This window comes from Globicephala melas, chromosome 2, assembly GCF_963455315.2.
Source record: "Globicephala melas chromosome 2, mGloMel1.2, whole genome shotgun sequence".
Lineage (NCBI taxonomy): Eukaryota > Metazoa > Chordata > Mammalia > Artiodactyla > Delphinidae > Globicephala > Globicephala melas.
In genome coordinates, this window is record NC_083315.2 from 73,220,416 (window position 1) to 73,244,559 (window position 24,144).

The 24,144-nt window shown below is 39.7% G+C and overlaps 1 protein-coding gene across 10 annotated transcripts in view; it reads left to right on the plus strand.

Moving 5' to 3' along the window:
* ICE2 (interactor of little elongation complex ELL subunit 2) overlaps positions 1–24,138 on the plus strand; it is an 89,317-nt gene extending 65,179 nt beyond the window's left edge. For 5 of the 10 annotated variants that reach the window (XM_060294176.1, XM_060294177.1, XM_030878874.2 and 2 more), the window contains one exon: positions 642–2,814. In XM_060294176.1, the coding sequence (XP_060150159.1) occupies positions 642–764 (123 nt within the window). In that variant the 3' untranslated portion in view covers positions 765–2,814. Of the gene's footprint in view, positions 1–641; positions 2,815–8,206; positions 11,047–11,777; positions 11,905–16,044; positions 22,314–23,046; positions 23,158–23,822 lie in introns of those variants that run through there. The other 5 variants (XR_009562981.1, XR_009562979.1, XR_009562982.1 and 2 more) reach the window with 5 other exon arrangements.
* Positions 24,139–24,144: the final 6 nt, after the last annotated feature.

Consider the following 24,144-nt stretch of genomic DNA (forward strand, 5'->3'; position numbering starts at 1 on the left):
AGCTTCTTCCCCCTGCTTCCCTTCTTCCTCTTTTCCCATCCTCTGTAATTGCCTTCCAATTTTTCCTTTCCCTTTTTCTTTCTTTCTTTCTTGCTCTTCCAGCCTCTCAACTCAAATTGGGGTCTTTTTTCTTTTCCCTTCGTTTCCCTTTTATTCTTTTTATCCTCCTTTTTTGGACTCTTCTGTTTTTCTTACTCTGTCTCTCTTTCTCCATTTCATAATTTCTTCTCTCTCTTTACCACCTCTGACCTTCTTGTATTTCCTTTCCCTCCCTTCCTATTTTTCATTTCTCCTGCCCTTCAGTTTCATTATTGTAAGCACATTTCTCTAAAGGCCTGTCATTCCTGCATTTTCTCATTTAGCTTTCAAACTTTCCCAAATTTAGCACAAAGTGTGGTTTTCCTCTTCACTTCTCTCCATTTACCCTGATGTATCTCCTTCCCTGATTGTTATTTGAAAGTTTCGTACTTTAAAACTCTGTCAGGTTAAAGCTTGCTTAGAAGCAATTAAGTGGCTAGGGATTAAAAATATATAAAGGACCATTTGCAAGGAAATTAGTCCATTTGTAAATAATAGAGTTGACTGTGTTTAAGAACGTTGTAAACATGTTAAGCCATCCTGTTCTTTGCTTCATCTCTTAGGTTGGTGGAACAAGAATGCCTACCCGCAGCCGCAGGAATTCAGTTTCCATGGAAACCAAAAGTCTGCCTGCTCAGCAAGTTGAAAATGAAGGAGTGGCTCCAAGTAAAAGAAAAATAACTTAAGGACTGTACCATGGAAAATGAAGAAAAACCAGTTATCACAACAATCAATTTAGAAAAGTTTGAGGGGAAATATACCTGAAAGATCTGTAGGCAAGAGGAATGTTTTTCTTTTACTGTTCTTGAGAGTTTTTATAGTGCCTTGAAAATACACATTGACTATGTGAAGCAGTGATCCAACTAAAATGGAACGTTGTGCTCTTAACACCTGATGTTTGAGGAGACTCCAGATATGGTTTAACATTATCGTGGCAGGGAAATAAAGAGAGAAGAAAATATTTTTATAGTAGACCTTTTGCAAAAAAATTTAAGTAGGAAAACAATTTGCTTTTGCGAGAGCAATATTTATCATTATGTATTATGTTAATAATTTGAGTTGTATTGCCGGTCTGTTGAGGTTGGCTCAAAAGGTTAAATCTTGCCACTGTCAGAGATAATTTTGAACTACATAAACCTTATTTCTGACCCATTTGACAGTTTTTATATACTACTTTAAAATGATGATTGATGCAGGTTAAAGAAGTTAATATCTTGAAAAACTTGGTGAAATTCCATTCCAGAAGCCAAAAAGGAAAATAAAAAATAAAAAACCCTCTGCCTCTGAAAATTCACAAGTAAGTTAACAGTTTTTTATTGGGCAGTCATCAGTTTAAAAAGAAAAAACTCTTGTGGTGTAACAGGTTCGGTGACGAATGCCTCTATCTCTTGGCACAAATCCTGGCTAAGTGTTGAAATAGGCTACTAAAAACAAAGAGATGAGTATAGTTTCCAGAAAAATCTCATATTTCAACCAACAAGGCTAATGTGTGGTAAAACGGAAGGTATTTTTCTTCATGTACACTGATTCATTTAAATTTTTCAAGACCATGGAGATGAATTTGGAAAAAGGCATGATCAATTGATGTTATTATAGTCAATACTAAGAAGGGATGGACTTAAGAAGGGATGGACTTATTTAACTTTTGTATTCCTCTTCTTTAATGTGCACTAAATATGTGCATCTTTTGTAAAATACAAGCTTTGTAATATAGGGCAATATTTGCTGTGTTTTTGGAATTTTTTATGCATTTTATATTAATATAAGAAACTAGTCCTAGAAACCTTCTCAACTGTTATAAATAGCAGTTAAGTACTTTATTTACTACCAAGTTTTGATTTTTTTGGTTGGTTATCAATTTTTTTAAAATTAATGAGCAATTACTAGTAAAATTGTTTTATGCATTTTAATATATAGTTTCCTCATCCTGCCATTCCCATTTTAAAATATTGAGCTTGGTTTTCAGTGGTCTTGATCTTTTTTTAACTTTGTCACATACCCATATTTCCCAGAAATATTCCAGCTGTGAGTTATTTGGCAGTGAACCAAGGGAGAGGCAGGGATTCCCTTGGAATTTGCTCTTTTAAAAAAACTAAACAATGATTGCTTCAGACTTCTGAATACCAGAAAGAGTTGGCTTTCATTTTTTTAGTATACTTTTTACTTAGTAAAATGTGTGATCTTACAGGTGGTTATTTTGAAATTATCTTAGCCAGCTATGTGAGTAACCGTGATAATATAAAGCTAGACTTTGTTTTCCACTTGTGCTTTATCAAGCCTCTTTTTTCTAATGTATATTTGATCTTGTCTTGTGTTCTTTTTCTTGATTTTTAGTACTGAGAATGTATAAGCAAGAAAGTGACATTGACAGTATGAGCAAAGATTTAAAAAAAAACAGACTCAATGTTGGCAAGGATGTGATGAGCCTGACCCACTTAATATCTCTGAGGTGAAGGTATAAACATTTCATTCAGTAAATGTATGAGTGCATCTGTACTGTATGCCACACAACCTAAAGTAGGTCCTTATGTTTACCCTCTGATAAAATTCTTTTTTCATATATCACAATATTTGTTTATTTAACTTACTGTCTTTCTTCTTGAATAGAATACAAGCTATGCCAGGGTAGGGCATATTTGTTTTGTTCACTAGTGTGTAACAAACACCTAATACAGTGTCTATTGTAGTTGCTCAGTAGATATAAGTTGAATGTAGGAATAAATGAATGTCTAGGTATCAGAGGATAGATTTTTTTTTTCCTCAGGAGCTAACATTCTAGTGGAAGACACATGCTGATCTATGTGATAAGTGCCCTGATAAAGTACTATAAGAAAGTCATCTAATCTGGACCTGATAATTAAGGAAGGTTCTGAGATAAACCTTGAGCTGAGTCTTTTAAAAAAGAGTAAGAATTATAAGGAAAGAATGAAAGATCTTCCACACAGAAAGAAAGCAGCATATGCAAAGGCGAAAGATGGCCAGATTGTAGGCTGTGAACGTGGAGATGAGAGAAAAAGCTATAGGACACGACAGACGTGCCATGCTATGACATTTGAATTTTGTCCTGTGCAATGTGGGAACCAGTAGTGATTTTTTAATAAAAATAAATAACATGATCAGATATATTCTTCAAAAAGTTCTTATTGGCATTAATCTAGAGAATGGAGTTGAGCTGGGAAAGAGTATAGGGAAGGAGAAAAGTTGCCAAGGTATCTTACCAAAATTGAAAAATGGTAAAGGCCCTGAACTAAAGCAAAAAGAGTAGGGATGGGGAACTTCCCTGGCAGTCCAGTGGTTAAGACTTGGTGCTTCCACTGCAGGGGGCGCAGGTTCAATCCCTGGTCGGGGAACTAAGATCCCACATGCCGTGTGGTGCGGCAAAAACAAAAAAAAAGTAGGGATGGGCTCAAGTGATGGAAGAAAAAAAATGATAACTTGGTGATATAGTTGATAGGGAGAGTCAAATATGACTTCCAGGTTCCTCATATGGATACTGGGTAAATAACTGTTACTTACTGAGAAAGTACGAGGAGGAGTGTGATTAGAGTGGGGAGAGAGCTCACTTAAAATGGTCGTTTCCATTCACCACTTGTATTCCTTGGATTCTGGGTCTTGGTGTGCCATTATTGCCTCATAACAAGTTACCCCAAAACTTACTAGTTAAAACTACAAATAATTATTATCTCAGAGTTTCTGTGGGTCAGGAGTCCAGGTGCAGCTTAGCTGGGTGCCTCTGGCTCAAGGCCTCATAAAGTTGCAGTCAAACTGTTGGCTAGGGCTGCAGTCGTCCGAAGGCTTTCGTGGGCCTGGAGCATCTGCTTCCAAGGAAGCTGTCTCGTGGTAGCAGTGGAAGTTCTCATTCTCTTGTTGGCTGTTAGCAGGAAGCTTCATGCTCACCACATGTACCTCTCTATAGGTCTGCTTGAGTGTCCTCTTGACGTAGCAGCTGCTTACCCCAGAGAGAGCAATCCAAGACAGAGCAAGGAGGAAGACACAGTGTCTTTTAAGGCCTAGGCCTGGAAGTCAAATACTGTCACTTGTGCCATAGTCTCCTTGTTAGAAATAAGTCACTAAGTCCACACTCAGGCTTCACCTCGTGAAGGGAGGAGTATAAAAAGATTTAGTGAACATATTTTTAAACCTTCACAAATGCCATGAACATTTTAGGCATACAGAAGAAATAGGTTTAAGGTGGAGAGAAAAAGAGAGGACACTTTTAAAAAATTCCTTATTACCAGCATGTTAAATCTGACATAGAGATAGTTGGTGTCAAAGATAGTTGCTCATTTGAGTTTTGAACTCAAGAGAGAGAAGCCTGATCTCTTTAGTACAGATTTGGGGATTGTTGGTGTATGTGTGGTGATTGAAATCAGAGAAAAGGATGACATTGCAGTAATGAGTGAAATGAAGAAAGGACCATGAATAGAGCCCCAGGAAGAACCATAGAACTTCAGTAAAAGGAGAAGTTTCGTTAAAGTGGCACAATGGAAGTCAGATTTATGAATGTTAAGGAATGAGAAAGTGAGGTGGAAACAATGAAAATCTTTATTGCAAAACTTGGAAATAGCTCTGTTTGGATCTTCTTTTGCAACTGCAAAGGAAGGTAACCTATTCCTTTCCATTTCTACTTGGATTTTGTGTTTGGACACCATGAATGTTTTAGAGATAATAGAAGGAGGCACAGGTTTAAGGTAGAGAGGGGAGAGAACACTTTTTAATATTTTATTACCAACATGCTAAATATGAAGTTCTTGATGGACATGCTGGTAGAGATATTAAGATGTTTTTCATGTTTTATAGGCATATGGTGGGTACTTTTTTTTTAACATCTTTATTGGAGTATAATTGCTTTACAATGGTGTGTTAGTTTCTGCTTTATAACAAAGTGAATCAGCTATACATATACATATATCCCCGTATCTCCTCCCTCGTGGTCTCCCTCCCACCCTCCCTATCCCACCCCTCTAGGTGGTCACAAAGCACTGAGCTGATCTCCCTGTGCTATGCAGCTGCTTCCCACTAGCTATCTATTTTACATTTGGTAGTATAGAATAAAGTCCATGCCACTCTCTCACTTTGTCCCAGCTTACCCTTCCCCCTCCCTGTGTCCTCAAGTCCATTATCTACATCTGCGTCTTTATTCCTGTCCTGCCCCTAGGTTCTTCAGAACCATTGTTTGTTTGTTTTTTTTAAGATTCCATATATATGTGTTAGCATACGGTATTTGGTATTTGTTTCTCTCTTTCTGACTTACTTCACTCTGCATGACAGACTCTAGGTCCATCCACCTCACTACAAATAACTCAATTTCGTTTCTTTTTATGGCTGAGTATGGTAGGTACTTTTTAATCAAACCTTAAGAGTATTTGATGTCAGGATTTATCGAGTTTCTCACTGAGATGTGGAAATAAAGGGTATGCATTTCATTGATCCTTCCACTCTTGCTGTCTTCCCGCGGCTAGTGTCCAGACTTTTTATCAAAGTACATAAGGGCAGACACACAAGCATCTATCTGGGGATTGGGTCCGATCTGCTGAGCAAAGCTTACTGAAAGAGTCGAGGCCCAGACATATATTTCTAGGATTGGTCTCCAGGTTGCTTCAACAAATAGGAAGATTCAGTTACTTTGGCGTATATGTTTGCTTTCAGTATATGAGCTACTGTTAGAAAGTGATCAAGCAAGGACCTACCATGGGTTAGTTTTTAATTGTTGTACATGCATGGTATAACCCGGTTAATTCTCTAAGGAACTGGGGTTGGGGGGAAGCCTGGATGTAAATTAATTGCTGTTTTGAAAGTGAAGAAACCTAAAGAATCTGTGGTTAGTGGCTTGAATTACTCCTTCCCTTTTGCATGTTAGTCTTAAAAGGCACACTCCAGTAAGGCAGTACCACACCATTGCCATGGGTCTCAGGTCTCTCCCAAGCCCTGCATTAATGCAACATCTGCTCCAGTCAGGCTTTACCAACACAAAAAGTAGCCATTCTTGTCCCTACCTGCATGCTTTTACACGTAAAGCTACATCTGCTTGCATTTATTCATGCCTCTCAAAACTTTGCCTGTCCTCTGTTGAATTGATAATGTGTGTTTGAGCGTCTATTGTAATACATTATACCAGTCTCTTGAGATTTAAAGATAAATAAGATTGGTTTCTGCCTTAAGGGTATTACCTAATCTAGTTGGGGAGATAGGTATGCACAATTAGCTATAATACAGAGCAGAATATTCAAGTGACGTAATAGTGAAGGGAGTAAGAAAAAGGGATACATGGAAGTAAAGAGAAACTCATGGTAGAAATGACTTTTAAGCTGTGTTTGAAAGACAAGTAAAATATCAATGTGGATTAAAAGGAAGCAAAGCATTAGGGCATGAGGGAAATTCTTATGAAAAGAGCTAGTTTTAGGAAATAACGAATATGCTTATTTAATAAGCATGGAGGTAAAGGATGATAAATGGAAGATGAAGTTGAAGAGGTAAGTTAAAGCTTGATAGCGGAAGGTATTGACTGTTATTTCCAGATAGTTTGATTTGATTCTAAAAACAATGAAGAGGGCTTCCCTGGTGGTGCAGTGGTTAAGAATCCGCCTGCCAATGCAGGGGACACTAGTTCGAGCCCTGGTCCGGGAAGATCCTACATGCTGTGGAGCAACTAAGCCTGTGTGCCACAACTACTGAGCTTGCACTCTAGAGCCTGCGAGCCACAACTACTGAGCCCGTGTGCCACAACTACTGAAGCCCTCGCGCCTAGAGCCCGTGCTCTACAAGAGAAGCCACGGCAACGAGAAGCCCATGCACCACAACGAAGAGTAGACCCGGCTCACCGCAACTAGAGAAGTCCCGCACGTGGCAAAAAAGACCCAACCAGCCAAAAATAAATAAATTTATTAAATCAATCAATCAATCAATAAAAGCAATGAAGATTTATTGAAGGCTTTTTGAGCAAGATGACATGATCAGTTTTAGGAATTACAATATAAAGGTTTATTTAGAAAGGAAAAAGTCTTCATACTATTTTACAGTATGAAAATATCAGAGAACATGAATGGGGTGAACAGACAACTAGTTATGTTTTCAACCAAATGTTGGCAGTACAATTAAGGTGATATCCTACAGAACCTATAGACTGAAAATGTGGGTCTGCAACTTAGAAAGAAACAGGAAGGTGGGGACCCACCTTTGGGCTGACATACCAAAAAATTGGGGCATTTCTGCAACCAAGATGGCTTTTTTTTTTAACTCTTTTTCTTCCACTTCCGCTTTATTTGGGTCAAGGGGCTAGGAGTTTGGTTACATACCAGATTAATTGAACAAATAAATACATTGAGAATAATGGGAAAGAGGAAGGCAAGAATAAACCCTGTAGTATTGGTTTGGAATTGGAAATGAAATCATGGTACTTAATATATAGAGAGATGGAGACATAGATGTGTGTGTGTACATATGCACACATATTTCCTAATTCTGCTGATAGGGTCTAGAAGCAATGGCACTCTAGTAGTAATGAGCACACCTAGCACCAGCACCCAGATCTTGGTTTCCAAGTCCCATTCTTCACTTAAAGAAACTGGGGCTCCTTGGAGAAATTACTAATTCCAAGAATGGGGAAGGGAAGCTGTAAGATGAACCTGGAAGTGTGAAAATGCTCAACGAATGATGAGTGCATGTCAAAAGAACACAGGAGCTAGTTTAAAGGAGTTCCCAGGTCGGTTGTAGTTTGAGCATGAAATAATGAGAGTAACAGATTGAAATCCTTTGAGTAAAATAGTAGTCCACAAGCTCATACAGATATGAGTGAATTTAAAAATGGGGCAAAAGAGAATATTATGTGGTAGAATGCCAATCAATTAATCTAGAGAGAATGATGGAATTAGAGAAGTCACAATTTGCAACCATTATAATAATAATAAAGCTAAAAATCATCAAAGGATAAATGCAGTGGGTGAAAATTTGATGGCAAATAGGAATACTTCATAGTCTTAAAGAACCTCACTGCCAGATAGTTATTATTATTAATAAGTATAACATGCTTATTAGTTAATGCTGAAGAAACCTGGCAGAAACTATTTTAACCAAGTAACTAAAGTTGATATCACCAATAATGAGACAAATTAACAATGTGTGTTTCTAGGTATGCATGAAGAAGAACACAGCATCCCTTTGTGGTATGTTCCTGCCAAATATGCGTAAGTTATAAGGAAATACCAGAGAAACACAAAGGCATAGTCTGTAAAGTAATTGGTCAGCAATCTTCAAAACTGACAGGATCATGAAAGACAGAGAAACACTGGGGGACTGTTTTACTTAAAGACTAAGTTAATGGGACTCATAATCCTGGTTTGTATGTATAGTCCAGTAAAGGACATTATTGGAACAACCAGCAAAACTTGGAGTTTGTAGATTACATGGTAGTAATGTATCTATGTTAATTTCCTTTGCTGTGGTTATGTTAGAGCATGCCTTGTACTTAGGAAATAAACACTGAAGTAAAAATTGGTAATGGAACATCACGTCTACAACTTAGTCTCAAATTGGAGGACTTGGGCAGAGAAACGTTAACAGAGTGGCTTGGTGAAAGGTATATAGGAGCTATATGTACTATTTCTACAACTTCTTTATAAATTTGAGATTATTTCAGAATAGAAAGTTTGTGAAGGGACTACCCTGGTAGCGCAGTGGTTAAGAATCCGCCTGCCAATGCAGGGGACACGGGTTCAAGCCCTGGTCCGGGAAGATCCCACATGCCGCGGAGCAACTAAGCCTGGGCACTACAACTACTGAGCCTGTGCTCTAGAGCTCGTGGGCCACAACTACTGAAGCCTGCACGCCACAACTACTGAGCCCGTGTGCCCTAACTACTGAAGTCCATGCACCTACAGCCCGTGCTCTGCAACAAGAGAAGCCACCGCAATGAGAAGCCTGTGCACTGCAACAAAGAGTAGCCCCCGCTCACCGCAACTAGAGAAAGCCCACATGAAGCAACAAAGACCCAACACAGCCAGAAATAAATAGAAAATTAATTAATTAAAAACAAAGAAAAGTTTGTGAAAAATGTATTGTTCAGTGTCAGGTATTATAGGAAGGTCAAGGAGGATGAAGACTGAAGAGAAAAGTCTTTTAGATTGAATAATCAATCAGGCAGAAAGACAGAAGAATCTAAATGAAGTGGTGGGGGAATCAGGCACTCCTGTTTTTAGGGTCCCGGGCATGAAATTTTCCTTACAGTTCAAAACCCTAAAAACAAAACTTTTCTGCTTTAAATTCCTACTGTACTTATTATAATACCACAAATTTTGAATCTCAGCTGTTACCTATATTATTCTCTTTCAAGTATTTTGCAAAAGTCCCTAAACAGACCGTAAGCTCCTCACAGGCAACAATTATGTTTTTATACAGCTGTGTGTCTAACCCAAGACCAAGCACAGGGCGAGGCAGCCTCCAGATGCTGCATCAACACCTAAATTGTGCTGATACCTCGCCATATACCAGTATGCGGCTAAGTTGTCTCTAACTCAGTTTTAGATCCCTTACTCATAAGGGCAAGTCTATGGGCAGCTATGAGCCCTGCACAAGAAAAGAAATTTAAAAACTTGTATTTAGGGAAACCCTTGGTGGTCCAGTGGTTAGGACTGCACTTTCACTGCTGAGGGCCCAGGTTCGATCCCTGGTCGGGGAACTAAGATCACACAAGCAAGCAAGCAAGCAATAAATACATAATAAAAATAAAAACTTGTGCTTATTAAAGGCCATGCCAGTCACCTATCCAGAAAGACTGAAGTTCCATGTTTTGGATACATTTTTACAATACTGTCTAGCTCACAATGTTACTATATGTCATTTAAGAGCAACAAGGTAAGTATAAATTCAGGTTAGATTTAACAATTTGGAAGACACTGTATTTAAAACCTCTTAAAAACATTCTATCTAGCACCCAAAACTTGTTTGGACATGAATATGTAATCTGTGATTCTTTCTGCGGCAGAAAAACAAAAAACAACAAACTTCCCTTGTCAAAGAGTGAGACCCTTGTCCAGTCACCGGCATGCTGAAAAGAAGCCTGCTCCACAGCTCTGGGGTTGTGTGAATGCCAAGTAAACTCAGCTCCTCCCCAGTTTGCAAACTGCTCTTTCAACAAAATTCTGCCCAACTTAGACTGCAGAAACTAAACTGTAAGGAAGGTATTTTGATTTTAGCCTGTTAGATAGGACTGCAAATAAATAGGATGTTGTGTCCAGGAACAGTCTTACTGACTGCATCATCCTCCATGAGACAATATTTAAATTTACTCCTGAAAGTTTTCAACTGAAAGTGAGAAATGAGTCCGAAATAGGTAATAAAGTGATTACAATCTCTTTGTTTAATTGAATGAGAAAGTTAACATTTCTATAAAACTAAGAAATAGAATGTATTTTATGGAGTTTGTGTTTTATGTTCAGCTAGTCTTGGGTCCCAACAATATGCAAACAGCAGTTTTACTAATGTGAAAAATAAATAATTGAATACATTTTACAAGTATATTATCTGCCCTCTGCCCCACTAAAAGTGATGCAAATTATCGTTTCCCAAGTGCCGCAGTGGGCAGCTGGAAATAGTCTCTGTCCAATTATACAATGAGTTCTTTTGAGTTCAGGAAGAGGGTGAGGGAGACTGAAATCACAGTGCATCAGGCTTGAATGTCTTTGTATATGTGTGTATGTTGGGAAGCTAATAAAGTGGTAGGTCAGTCCCTAATTCAGTTTGGCTTTTTTTAATGCTACACTCTAGTGCCTGAAAACTTTTACTCTTAAGGAGCAAGGACTGTGTACCTTACTAAGTGCCTAAGGCCAAAGTGTCATTTTGCATATGAGGGAGTGCTGAGTTTGCTGTCAGCCAAGCCTTCTGCCTACCAGGAGCCCCTGCTAGAGTTAATTCACGTCCAGCAGTTGGGGAAATCTTCAGAATGTTAAAGACTGTCAGCTGCAACTTGGAGAGGTAAGAGAGACTGAGTCTTAGAAGCAGCCAGTCCAGAGTTTGTTGGAAGAGGCAAGCGATGAGGGGGTAGCAGAGAGCACTGAGTTAGTCTCAACTCCACCATTTGCTAAGGCTGTATCTCTCCCCTCTTTGAGCCTGGGTCTTTTCGACTGTAAAATCCAGAATTTGATGCCTTCCAATAAATAATGGATATAAAAGTTCTTTTCAAACTGCAAGTCACTGTATAAATGTGAAGAATTGTCAGATCACATCAATTGGAGATGTCACTTGAGTTAAAACTTGAAAGGAGTTTGTCAGACTGGAAGGGAAATTTCAAGCTTAGGGACAAAGTATGATCTATGCTGCAGAGATAGAAACATGCACAGCATGTTGTAATGGCAGGATATCCAGGGTGCCTAAGGCCCGCCCAGGGTAACTACGGTGAAGAGACCAAAAGGAACCTAAGAAAGTGTACTTGGGAGAACTTAGAGTGCCTTCTCAGAAACAGAGGGTATTGTCTTGAGATGGGGAGTAATCAAAAGCTTTTTAATGAGGGTGGCGGTCGAGATGGGCAACATGATTAAACTTCTATAATGGAAAGTATGGCAGTAATATGTCAGATAGATTGGGAGGCAGAATGGACAGTAGGGAAGCCTGAGGGTGGGGGAATCAAGGGAGGCTATTTTTCAGTCTAAACCTGAGGTTATGGTGATCAACGTTAATCGGCAGTCTGTTCACTTTTGTTTCTGCAGTACCAAATATGCCTGCCAGATTTGTGAGAATGTGGCCGAGCCAATGAGATAGAAGGTGCAGATCTTAAATCTACTGGAGTTGGACACGTCAGAAATGGATAATAAGTACTACAGATCCTCACACAAGGTAAGTCAGATGCCTCTCCTTCCTCTAGGGCTCAAAGCTAAATGGGATAAGGGTTCCTTTACAAAAGTTGTTCTTTGGGGAATCAAATTCCAGTTGTATCACTTGGAAGTGGATTCTAAATCTGCAAAAAAAAAAAAAAAAGGTAGTATCCTCTCAAGAAGGTCGCTTAATAAAGGATGGTTAACTCTTTAAATGTTACTTTTACCTAGCTGGACTCTCCTAACCTTTTAAAGCTTGGAGTCTGGAGTCTAGGAAAGAAAAAGAAAGTGAGGCAAGCAGCAGTGCCCAAATTGAAGCCCAAGTTGCCCTCCCTCAGGGACTTGAGAATCTGTGTAAATCACAGCATGACCTCCTCCCCAGAACGTTTCAATGTTTACGTGATATTTATGTTAATGTTTAAACGTTTAAAATGGATACTACAGCCTTGAGAGAGAAAATTGACCTTAACCCGTTAAAACTTAATAATAATATGGAGACCAACATTGCTAACCCATGTGGGTCTCAGGACATGCCCCCGCCCCCCATTCCTTTTCAGTTTGGTATCAAGTGTGTTCATGCTTCATGTATTTTTTTTTTTAACAATACAAGGTGGATGATTCTTTTTTTTATGTTCCTAACTTATAAATAGACCAACTTGTTAAAAGACTAGCAAAAGCAATGTTAACAATTCTGAGAAATGATTTCTGTTTATGAAGGAAGAATAACTGCAGCTCCAGGAGAGTAGTCAACCTTTGTGAGAACTGGCTGGTAGAGGTCTCTGGGGCAGCTCTGTATCCACCAACTCTGTGCCTTTTCCTTTTCCTCTGGGGTTCTGTCTAGGTTTGTTCCAGCTCTCCAGAATGCCCACATGCATACCACTGGCTCTGGAAGGGGAAAGGGACTGATGGTATTAACTGAATTCATTTTGCTGGAGACTTACAGGAGGCTGATGTCATTCACTGGAAACTGCAGCAAACTTGGCTATTCCCTTGCCCATGGGAGTATTGGGTTTTTGAGAATCTTTTTTGTTATATAAGTACCTCATCCATAGATGTGTCATTATTGAAGATTCCACCTCAATCCAGTATATTTTTGGACATTTTTCACCAAAAACATTACTTTTAAATAGTATTACATAATTTTGAATATTTAGCATCTCAGGAACTCTGAAAACTTTATTGGGCTGATAGATATCCACTTCAGACCTCATATCAGAACAATCAAATTTCCTTAAAACTAGAAAAAAAGTACTACTGAGTCCATTGAACCATGTAATCAAACGAGGACCCGATCACGCCTTCATGTGTTTTTAATCCTAGTTGGAGGTATTCTCTCCTCCTGCTATTTTTTGCTCTCTTAGTCATGGACCTTGTCTCAGAGTGTCCTTTAGCTGTTCCTCAAAACTCCTCCCAAGTGACCAGGATTTGCCTTAGGCTCTGAGGGAAATACTTAAGTGGAGAATTTCCAAAAATATTTCCACAGTTTAGACAATGTTGCCATTAAATAAATATACACCTTCTCCAGTGACTAATCCTCTTTACCAGTTTTTATAATTGAATGAATTTTTTTTCTTTTTTTTTAAATTAATTAATTTTATTTATTTATTTTTGGCTGCATTGGGTCTTCGTTGCTGTGCACGGGCTTTGTCTAGTTGCGGTGAATGGGGGCTACTCTGTTGCAGTGTGTGGGCTTCTCATTGCGGTGGCTTCTCTTGTTGTAGAGCATGGGCTCTAGGTGCGCGGGCTTCAGTAGTTGTGGCACGTGGGCTCAGTAGTTGTGGCTTGCGGGCTCTAGAGCACAGGCTCAGTAGTTGTGGCGCTCGGGCTTAGTTGCTGCACGGCATGTGGGATCTTCCTGGACCAGGGTTCGAACCCGTGTCCCCTGCATTGGCAGGCGGATTCTTAACCACTGCGCCACCAGGGAAGTCCCTGGAATGAAATTTTTAAAAACTAACAGCCACATCTCTCTACATTGACGCCTCCCATGGATATGGAATACTTTGGTATATGGTACATTTCCTGTTTTATGATTGCACAATGACTTCAAATAGCTATGAGTAACTGTGAATGCATTGACCAAGAGGGACTGTCTTACTTCCTTCCTCTAAGGGTTAACTGCTGCTGGGCTCCCCTAGCATTTTGATTTAATTTCTGATACATTTGTTAAATTACAATTACTCATTTACCTCCACCAGATCTTGAAGTTAGAGTTAATGTGTTTTCTCCTATTACACATCTGCTATGCAGTCTTACCCTAGTACCTGGTGTATAGTGGATGCTCAATGTTGGTTAAATTAAATGAATTTACCCTGATTTCTATAGTCAGATAGATACTGGTAGCTTTCTCAGGGACATGAGTGATCAAAATCAAGTAGGCTTCTATCTATACTAGATTAAGCATTTTACTAATTTCATAGAAAAATATGTGTAAAACAATAAACAAAACATTCATGTAATTGATAATTAAAGAGAAAAGATGGGGGCACCGGATATAGGGAAACCTCCTGGGAAAGATTAACAAGTTAGGAGTGTTGTGAGTCATATTTTTTTTTCATTGTTTTACAATCTTAACAGCTTTTCTTAGATTCCTTCCTTTTGAGCTGTGGCATAACCTGAATATTAGGGTTGTTTTTTTTAACCCCACCCTGGTTGCTGTAGTTGATGAGTCATAGAAACCAGAGAAGGGAAAAGACCAGTGAAATCATCTGGTTTATCTCCAAATTAGGGAGTGGAGCGTTGGGATTTGGGGAAGACTAACTTCTCATTTGAAAAGACAAAAGGAAAAAACTGCAACTAGAGCTGATTAGAGCAGCTCACCCATCTGTTTGCCTTTTGCTTCTAACACAGTCCTGAGAGCCACCCTGTTAGAAAGCAATCAGGAATTCTTATCAAGGGCCCCAGGAAAACCAGATGCCAAAGTGTTGAGGCGTTGAACCAAAATTCTACTGCCTGAATAATAAAGTCGGATTATGAATCTTTCAGTGATTGTTTTAATGGAGTCTTACAGAATTTGAAACTCTGTTTTTAGCAAGGTCTTATAAATTTAAGAGCTGGCAAAAGCCTCACAGAAGATCTGGGCTAAAATGCCTAGTTCCCAGATGCAGAGACTAAGGTGGAGATGATAAGAGATGATAGGTATGCCTAGGTCAGGAGTACAGACTGTCAGTCCCTTTCTCTCTGTGTCACAGTCGCACAGTATCCTCCCTCACAATGCTCTCTTCCACGGTCATCGTCCTCCTCTTCTCCTCCTTCTTGTTCTCCTTTTTTGCATTGTTGGCTGAAGCAATGGCAGAGACAGTTCAGCATCCGTGTCTGCTCTTCATGTTAACCAAGACTGACCCCCAGGTATCACATGAGCTTGGGCCACAGAGGCAAGTGGATGCCACTTCAGCCTCACCTGCAGCCTGTCTACCATGCTTCTTGATCTCCTCCTACTTCTTCTGTGTCGTTCCAGCTGCAGAACCTTGGCCTTATCTCCTGTTCAGACTTTGCCCTTGTCCTTTGAAATTTTTAACAAATCATAGTGTCCTCACCTTCCCCCTTGATACCTAGCTTAGCTCTCCCCCAACTTTTGATGACCCATAGCATCCCTGCTCCAACTTTGGCCTCTTGGGTTGCAGAACCGGCTTCATACTGCTTGCTCTTTGCCAATGTCCCCTTACAAAATGGGGAGGACTCTTTGAGCCTTATCAATGCTGATAGCATCTGTATATCCCCAATGTAAATCCCCATATCTAGTTATCTGAGTATGTTATCACAGGTTCACATTATTAGAAATCTAAATTCCTTTGCAACATTAGAGATATTCAACAGTTGCCTGTTATTTTATTTTGATAATATTCTAACAGACTTATTTTACTTTAAAGTGATTTTTTCAGTCACAGCTATACATTGAATAACTTAGGGACTAAAAACATGTTAGGGTCTCATGACCCAAAGACTCTGAATGAAAACAACAACTTTATATGGATATATTCAGTTATGCAAGGGGTATTCTTCCCAACTACAAAAATGGAATGCAGAGAAAGAAGTTGGCCAGTTGTATTTAATAAAAATAATCTATTGATCTCCTTGCAAAGAGATATAATTTTGTTATTCAACGTATTTCCATTTAGAAGTCCTGTTGGGTCTGTTTGTTTGTTTGTTTGTTTGTCTTTTGCAGTACTCGAGGGGCACAGGCTCTGGACGACACGCAGGTTCAGCGGCCATGGCTCATGGGCCCAGCCGCTCCGCGGCATGTGGGACCTTCCCGGACAGGGGCACGAACTCGTGTCCCCTGCATCGGCAGGCGGACTCCTAACCACTGCGCCACCAGGGAAGCCCTGTTGGGTCTGTTTTAATGAGTAGATAAGACCTGTTTACGTTTAGTAACATCCATGTGCCTATAGACATTAATGTGCCTAAATCAGTTACATTTGAATATTAAGGGTTGAGTTTTAGAGCTAAAAGAGAATTTGAAGATTTTCTAGTCAAAGCCCCTCATTTTCCAGATAAGAAACAGAATCATAGATCCTGGGTAATTTGTCCAAGTAAAGTCAATTAGGATAGGATCTCAGACCAAAACCTCTGCTTCCTGGGGTTGATGATGACTAGCACAGGACTCAGCGATAGAGTACAGTCCAGCAAAGTCAGGTCTTTAAAGATGCAGAGCCTGTCATGGGCCCACACTGGGCGAGGTGCTGGAGTTGCAAAGACGAACAGGGAGCTCCCTGTCTAATGGTACAGCCTGGTACGTAAACAGCCATAGTGCCATGGGATAAAGAAGTACTGCAAATAAGACAAAGGTTACGTGAATAAAGAAGTCTATTCTACCCTTCCCATAAACCTCATGCCACGAGGTATCTTATTTATTATATTATCTTGCTTAGCAAACCTTTTTATTTTTTCTAGATAGTATATGAACTGTGTAAGCTTTGGCCCTACCTAAGTTATATTATCATAAATTATGATTCGAGGAATCAAAATCAAATGAGGGACTTCCCTGGAGGTCCAGTGGTTAAGACTCTGCACTTCCACTGTGGGGGGCACAGGTTCGATCCTGGTCAGGGAACTAAGATCTGATGTGCCATGCGGCGTGGCCAGAAAAAAAAAAAGAAATGTTGGTTTAAAAAAAATCAAATGAAATTTTACTGTATTGAGTGTTTTCTGCAGAGGGTGCTGTGATATCCAACTTTTACTCTATAGTTTTTTAATTGTATTTTCTTGAATATATTTGAAAAAATACCATTAAGAAGATTGAAGTTTTCCCCAGAGCCTGCCACAAGCTGTTATAATCTTAGTGTGTAAGATGGAAGCCCTCTTTTCACTATTTCTTTTTTCATCTATGTTTAAAATTATAGAAGTAATATGTATTCATTGTTAACAAAAATCAAATAATATAAAGAAGTGTATAAAAGGTGAGCATTCTCCTTTACACATACACACCAATTTTCTTTCCCAAGAGCTAATCAATATCAGCTTGGTCTATATCCTTCCATATATTTGCATGTGTGTGTATATACACTTTTATACACCTACACAGATATATAAATATGTAAATGTACATATATAGCTATTAACTTAAAACTAGAGTCAAATTAGTATTATTAGTCTAATTGACTTTTTTTAACTCAGGAGTTGTAAGGTCTTTAAAGTATAAAAATATTGAAACACTCAAAATGTATCTAGTAGACATTTAATAAAGATGAAAACATTTGAAGTATAGTTATCTTTATGTGTGTTTTCATACTCACTAAACATTTTATTTTATGAAAAATACTGTCCTATTTTAAGCAAACTCTTATGGCTAAGAGATATATTTTTTATTACAGAATTAGGATTTTTCCAGACACTTAGCACCTAAGTAATATTTGTATATATGTTGTGGAAAATGCTGCTTGAAGGAATGATAGAGGCTGAGAGAGTTTGAAATATTTATCCTCTGACTTGCCAAACCATAAAAATGCAACAAAATGTACTGAGGTAAGACCTAAGATGCTACTCTGATGGCTCAGGAAGCATCCCAATATCTCAGCAATTTAATATAAGAGTGATCATGATAAGGTGGATATGTGTAGCCAGATCTGTTTTCATAATGTTTTATATATCAGTATTGTAATAACTTAGCATGCCAACAGACACAGGTTTACACTCACATTCTGCTTTCTCTTCTGTTTTACTCTATATTTTTGAAAACTGTCCATACTGATCTAGCTTCAGTCGGTAATAGCCTCACTGATGGGCACTTAGGGCATATCAACCTTATAACGCTACAATAAAAATCCTATACACATATGTTGTGGTCATGTATGACACCCTTTTCAGGATAGCTTTCTTGAAGCAAAATCACTGAATCGAAGGGTATGAACATTTTAAATATTGATAGATACCGCTAAATTGCCTTCTCACCGATAACATATAAGCATTTCCATTTCAGCCATTTCCAACCACACTGGATACTATCAGCCTTTTAGTTTTTGCCAGGTAAGTTTAAGTATGAATAAGGACAAGGTAATGTTTTATGGAGAGAAATCCAGTAGTAAGAGGTACTGGGTAAGAGTGTGGGCACAACCAGTAACAACCAAATGCCTGTCCTCCAGGGGCTCCTGCCTAGTTGCAGAGACCAACAAATAAAAGAATAACGATGCAAGGTGATAACTGAGAGAGGAGAAGGACATTAAAAACGTCAAGAGAAACAGATTAGCACCAAATCTGCCTGCAGGGCTTGGGGAAGGTTTTCCTTCATGAGAAAATAATATTTGCTCTGATGATTGAAAGACGAGGAGAAACTCACTATTAAGGAAGGTGGGAAAGGGCATTCCAGGCAGGGAAGCAGCGTGGAGAAAGGCATATGGAGGCGTGAGTATGATTGGCAGTGGTGCAAGGTGGGAGTGAAGGGAAAGATGTGGGCAATTGGCTGTCAGGTCAGTCAGACCCTACCTACCAAGAAGGGTTTCCAGAGAGGGGTCATGTAATCAGAACTATTTCATAGAAAGATATTCTGGATGCCTTGTAGAGAATGAATTGAGACCAAAAGTATATGTTACAGCTGGGAAAGAGAGGTTGAAGTCACTGCAGACATTTCCCTGAAAATATCTGAAAACAAAACAAATTGTGGTTTGACCACACAGAGTACTCTGTGTGGTTTGGGTCATGATACCTTTATTCAACAAGTGTGTATTGAAACCGTACCATGAGTTCAGCAGAGCTAGATGCTGAAAGAACTCAAAAAGCCAATGAAATAGCCACTGTTTTTTCAACACCTACAATACACCAGGCACTTTTTATACTTTGTCTAATCTTTACATTTGTCCTGCAGTATCACAAATGAGAAAACTGCGGTTGTTAAAGAAGCAGAGGGACTTCCCTGGTGGCGCAGTGGTTAAGAATCCACCTGCCAGTGCAGGGGACACCAGTTCGAGCCCTGGTCCGGGAAGATCCCACATGCTGCAGAGCAACTAAGCCCGTGAGCCACAACTACTGAGCCTGCACTCTAGAGCCCATGCACCACGACTACTGAAGCCCGCATGTCACAACTACTGAAGCCCGCACGCCTAGAGCTTGTGTTCCGCAACAAGAGAAGCCACCACAATGAGAAGCCCGCACACCGCAACGAAGAGTAGCCCCCACTCACCGCAACTAGAGAAAGCCCGCACGCAGCAACAAAGACCCAACGCAGCCAAAAATAAATAAATAAATTTATTTAAAAAAAAACAGAAACAGAACAAGATGCCAGAACTGGTTCACTCCAAGCCCCACTCTCGTTCATGGACTCAGTCTCTCTGATTCTCCTCTACCTTCTTCCCTCCCTCTCTTCCTTCCTTCCTTCCCTCCTTCCCTTCCTTCCTTTCTTCCTCTCTACCTCCCTCCCTTCCATCTTCCCTCCTCTTTTAATATTTATCTTCAGCTAAGTTATATAGGTGAATAGTTCTAAAAGTCACATATTTACACAAGAATTCTATATCAATTCTATATAAATCAGAGTTAAGCTTATTTGTTAGTAACAGAGACTGGATGTAAGTACTTTAAATAAGGTAGAAATTTATTTTTTCTTTCATGTACAAGAAATCTGGAGGAAAGCAGTCCAGGATTGAATTGATGGTTTCACATTCGTCAGGAAAACAGCCTCCTCCTGACTTTTTGCCCTGTGCTTTTGTCTTCATCCTCAAGTTTTTTGATCTCCATCCTTTGTGTGCCTAGTTTCCATCTTCCAGTTTTCCTCAAGGTCCACAGTAACCGAGGGAGCTCCAGACATCACATCAAGTATTAGGCAAAGGAAGTAGGAGAAAAAAGGGTGTTCAGAGCAAAAAAACCCAAACCAAACCAAACCAAACCAATAAACTAAAACAGACGTTTCCTTCTCATGGCAACTGTTTCAGCTATATATTGCTGCATAAGTAACCAGCTCCAAATTTAGTTTCTGAAAACAATAATTTGTTTTGCTCACTAGTTTGCAGTTTGGACAGAGCTTGGTGGGAAAGGCTTGTCTCCACTCATATTTAGCTGGCATGGTCCACCTTCAAGAGAGCTCACACAGATGTCAGGTTGGCACTGGCTGTCAGGTATAGACTTTGGAACGTCTCCATAGGCTGCTTGGGCTTCCTCATGGCATGGTGGCTGGATTCCAAGGCAAATGTCGCAAGTAAACAAGGTAGAAATACAATCAGGATCTAGCCTCAGAAGTCACACAGCATTCTGTTGGTCAAATAAGTCACAGCAGGTCATGAGATTCAAGGGGACTGGGCATACCCTCCTCCTCTTGATGGTCAAGTGGCAAAATTCTAGAAGAGCATCTGGGATGGGAAATATTACTGTGGTCATCTTTGGAGAATATAATGTTGCGTCTCAGTCCATTTGGGCTGCTATAACAAACTGCCATAGATTGCGTGGCTTACGTGCAACAGAAATTTATTTCACACGGTTCTGGAGATAGGTAAGTCCAAGATCAAGGTCTGGTGAGGACCCACGAGGCTTGTGGGATCTTAGTTCCCCAACCAGGGGTTGAACCTGGGCCCTTGACCCCCAGGGAATTCCCTGGGCCTCTTTTTTTTAACATCTTTATTGAAGTATAATTGCTTTACAGTGTTGTGTTAGTTTCTGCTGTATAACAGAGTGAATCAGCTATATGCATATGTGTTTCCCCATATCCCCTCCCTCTTGGGTCTCCCTCCCACCCTCCTTATCCCACCCCTCTACGTGGTTGCAAAGCACCAAGCTGATCTCCCTGTGCTGTGCAGCTGCTTCCCACTAGCTGTCTATTTTACATTTGGTAGTGTATATATGTCCATGCCACTCTCTCACTTTGTCCCAGTTTACCCTTCCCCCTCCCCGTGTCCTGAAGTCCATTCTCTACTCCTGGCCTCTTTTATAAAAGTACTAATCCTGTGAGCGTTCTGCTCTCATGGCCTAATCACTTCCCCAAAGCCCCATCTCTAAATACCCTCACATGGAGGGTTAGGTTTCAAGATACGAATGTGGGGAGGATATAAACATTCAGTTTATAGCATGCTGCAATATTTTTTTGTTTTCCTGGAGCTTTTCATTTGATATCAATAGTTTTTCTTATCACGCTCACAAATTCGTTCCTAAGCCACCCAGTGAAGCTGTTAATGTCTTCTCAGTATGTTCAAACACCTGGGGTAATTTCTTCCTCCTACTCTGTCTGAGGCATTTGTGCTAGAGCCTTTGGTCCTCTTCTCCAAGCTAGACTGGTTGCTCTTTTCTTTTTTTTTTTTTTTTTTCTTTTTTTGGCCGTGCTGCACGGCTTGTGGGATCTTAGTTCCCCAACTAGGGATCAAACCCGGGCCTTCGGCAGTGAAAGCACGGAGTCCTAACCACTGGACCGCCAGGGAATTCCTTAGACTGGTTGCTCTGTATGCCTGCTGCACAGCTATTGTTCCAAGTTCTCCCCCATCATTCTGGGAATTCTGTTCACTTATTTGTGCATTGAATCCCTGGTTTTCTGGATCCAATGCTCCAGTTTTTGCTCTATTCTCTTGTTTTGGTGAAGTACATCATTCAGAAGTCTCCTGAGACGGGGTGTATAGTGGGATGAATGGTGGCCCCCCCAAAGCTTATGTCTCCATCCTAAGCCTCAGAATCTGTGAGTATTTCCTAATTTGGAAAAAGGGTCTTTGCAGATGTAATCAAGTTACAGATCTCAAGATGAGATTATCCTCGATTATCTAGGTTGTTCCTAAATCCAATGAGAAGTGTTCTTCTGAAAGAAGAGGAGGAGATGCAGAAACAGAGAAAAGGGCCTTGTGAAGATGGAGGAAGAGATTGGAGTGATACAGTCGCAGAGAATGACTGGGGCTGCCAGAAGCTGGAAGAGACAAGGAAGCATTCAGCTTTAGAGCCTCCAGAGGGAGTATAGCCCTGCTGATACCTCACTTTCACACTTCTGGCTTCCAGAACTGCAAGAGAATACATTTGTGTTTTTTAAGCCACCAGGTTTGTGGTAACTTGTTACGGCAGCCTTGGGAAACTTAATACAGGGCACATAGGCATAAACAACATTTTTGAAAACTGTTAATTATGCATGCATTCTTGATTTATTGTTTGGCTGGGTATGGAATTCTAGTTGCAAAATAATGATTTTTTATATTTATCTTTCCTGATACATTTATAAGTTAGCATTCTTCTCTAATTAAGAGCTTTTTCTGTCCCCTCTTTGTGTATTTTCTGTTTTACTATCAGACTGTTCAATGTGTATCATCAGTTCCTATCATTATTCAATATGATGCTCACATTGCCCCCAATTTTAACCAGTGAGAACCCCTTCAAGTTGGCTTTTGTGTCTTTTTGATATGTTCCCATAAGTCATTTAGCTCAAAGCCCATCATGTATTTTCTCTCTGTCCCACCTCTGGAACCAGCCATTTCTCTAAGAACTGGACCATTTACTGGGGAATAGTATTTGGAAACTAAGATCTGAGTCTTATCATGACATTCTCCTTTCTTACCTTTCATATATGACTTATTTTTTTAATCTCTCTGGAATCTTTTAGGAATTTCTCCCTGGCCCCATCCAGTGTTCTGAAATTTCATGTTAATGTGCCTTGGGTTTGTTTTTCCATTTCTTGTAGCTTTTTCAATCTAAAGACTCAGCCTTCAGTTCTAGAAAATGGTCTTCAGTTATTTCTTCGTGATTTTCTCCCCTCCATTTTGTCTATTTTTCTTTCTAGAACTCCTATTATTTGGATGTTGGGTTTTCCAGATAAATCTTTTTCCTCTTCTGGCCACGTCTTCAAATATAATACATTATCATATACTGATTGCATATAACAAGGCTCAAGGTAATAACAGCTTTATGGTTGGTGAGACTCTAAGCCATATAATGTAGGGGACTTGGAGACAGCCTGTGTCTCCCTGAAGCAATGGTGGTATGTGAGAGAGATGGTGTAATGGAAAAAACAGTGGATTGAAAGGCAGACAAATGTATTCTACCCTCAGTTCTGCCACTTACTAGTTTAAGGATTGTGATAGATTGTCTACAGATGTGGTTGCCAACAACTCCTTCCACTCATGTAAACATAATGTCTCTCCCTTTATGAAGAGGTGGAATCTATTTCCCCTTCCCTTGAATCTGGGTTGTATGACTTCCCTTAATCAATGGGATGCAGCGGAAGTGGCACTGTTCCACTTCTGGGCCCGTCAGCTTCCACTTTCACTCTTGAAGATCAGTAACTACCCTGCTGGAGGGAGGCCCTTGTGGATCTTCCAGCTCATTTGAGTCTCCCTAGACAACGCTAAATAGATAGACCAGATATGCACTGACTCCATGAACTCTGCCCTGTGTGGAATCATGAACAAATACGTCAGTGGTGGTTTTAAGAAGTTTCTAAGATTTGGAGGTGGTTTATTTCCTAGTAATAGGTCACTGAAACAGAAGTTAGTATGTGGATGTGGGAGTGTTGCTATAACAAAAACCTAAAATATATGACATTGACTTTACTTGCAGACAGTAACCAGAGAGAAGACTGTTAGTGGAAGTTGGAAAAGTGGTAAGGAAATTGCTACAGAAGGCTGGAGAAAAGGCAACCCAGGTTATGTATTGGCAGAATGTTTAACATTACTGTTGCCTGTGGTAACATGAGTGATAAGAAAATGTGCCTAATGAACTTGTGGATCTAGTCAAGGAGATTTCCAGGCAGAATGCTGAAGATGCCAGTGGTCTTTTTTAGCCACTTATGATAAAGTACAACAAGAAAAAAAATGCACTAAATAAAGATCTGTTTGGTTTTCAAGCAGAATTCTAGCCAATGAAAGGTTTGCAAAGTAAG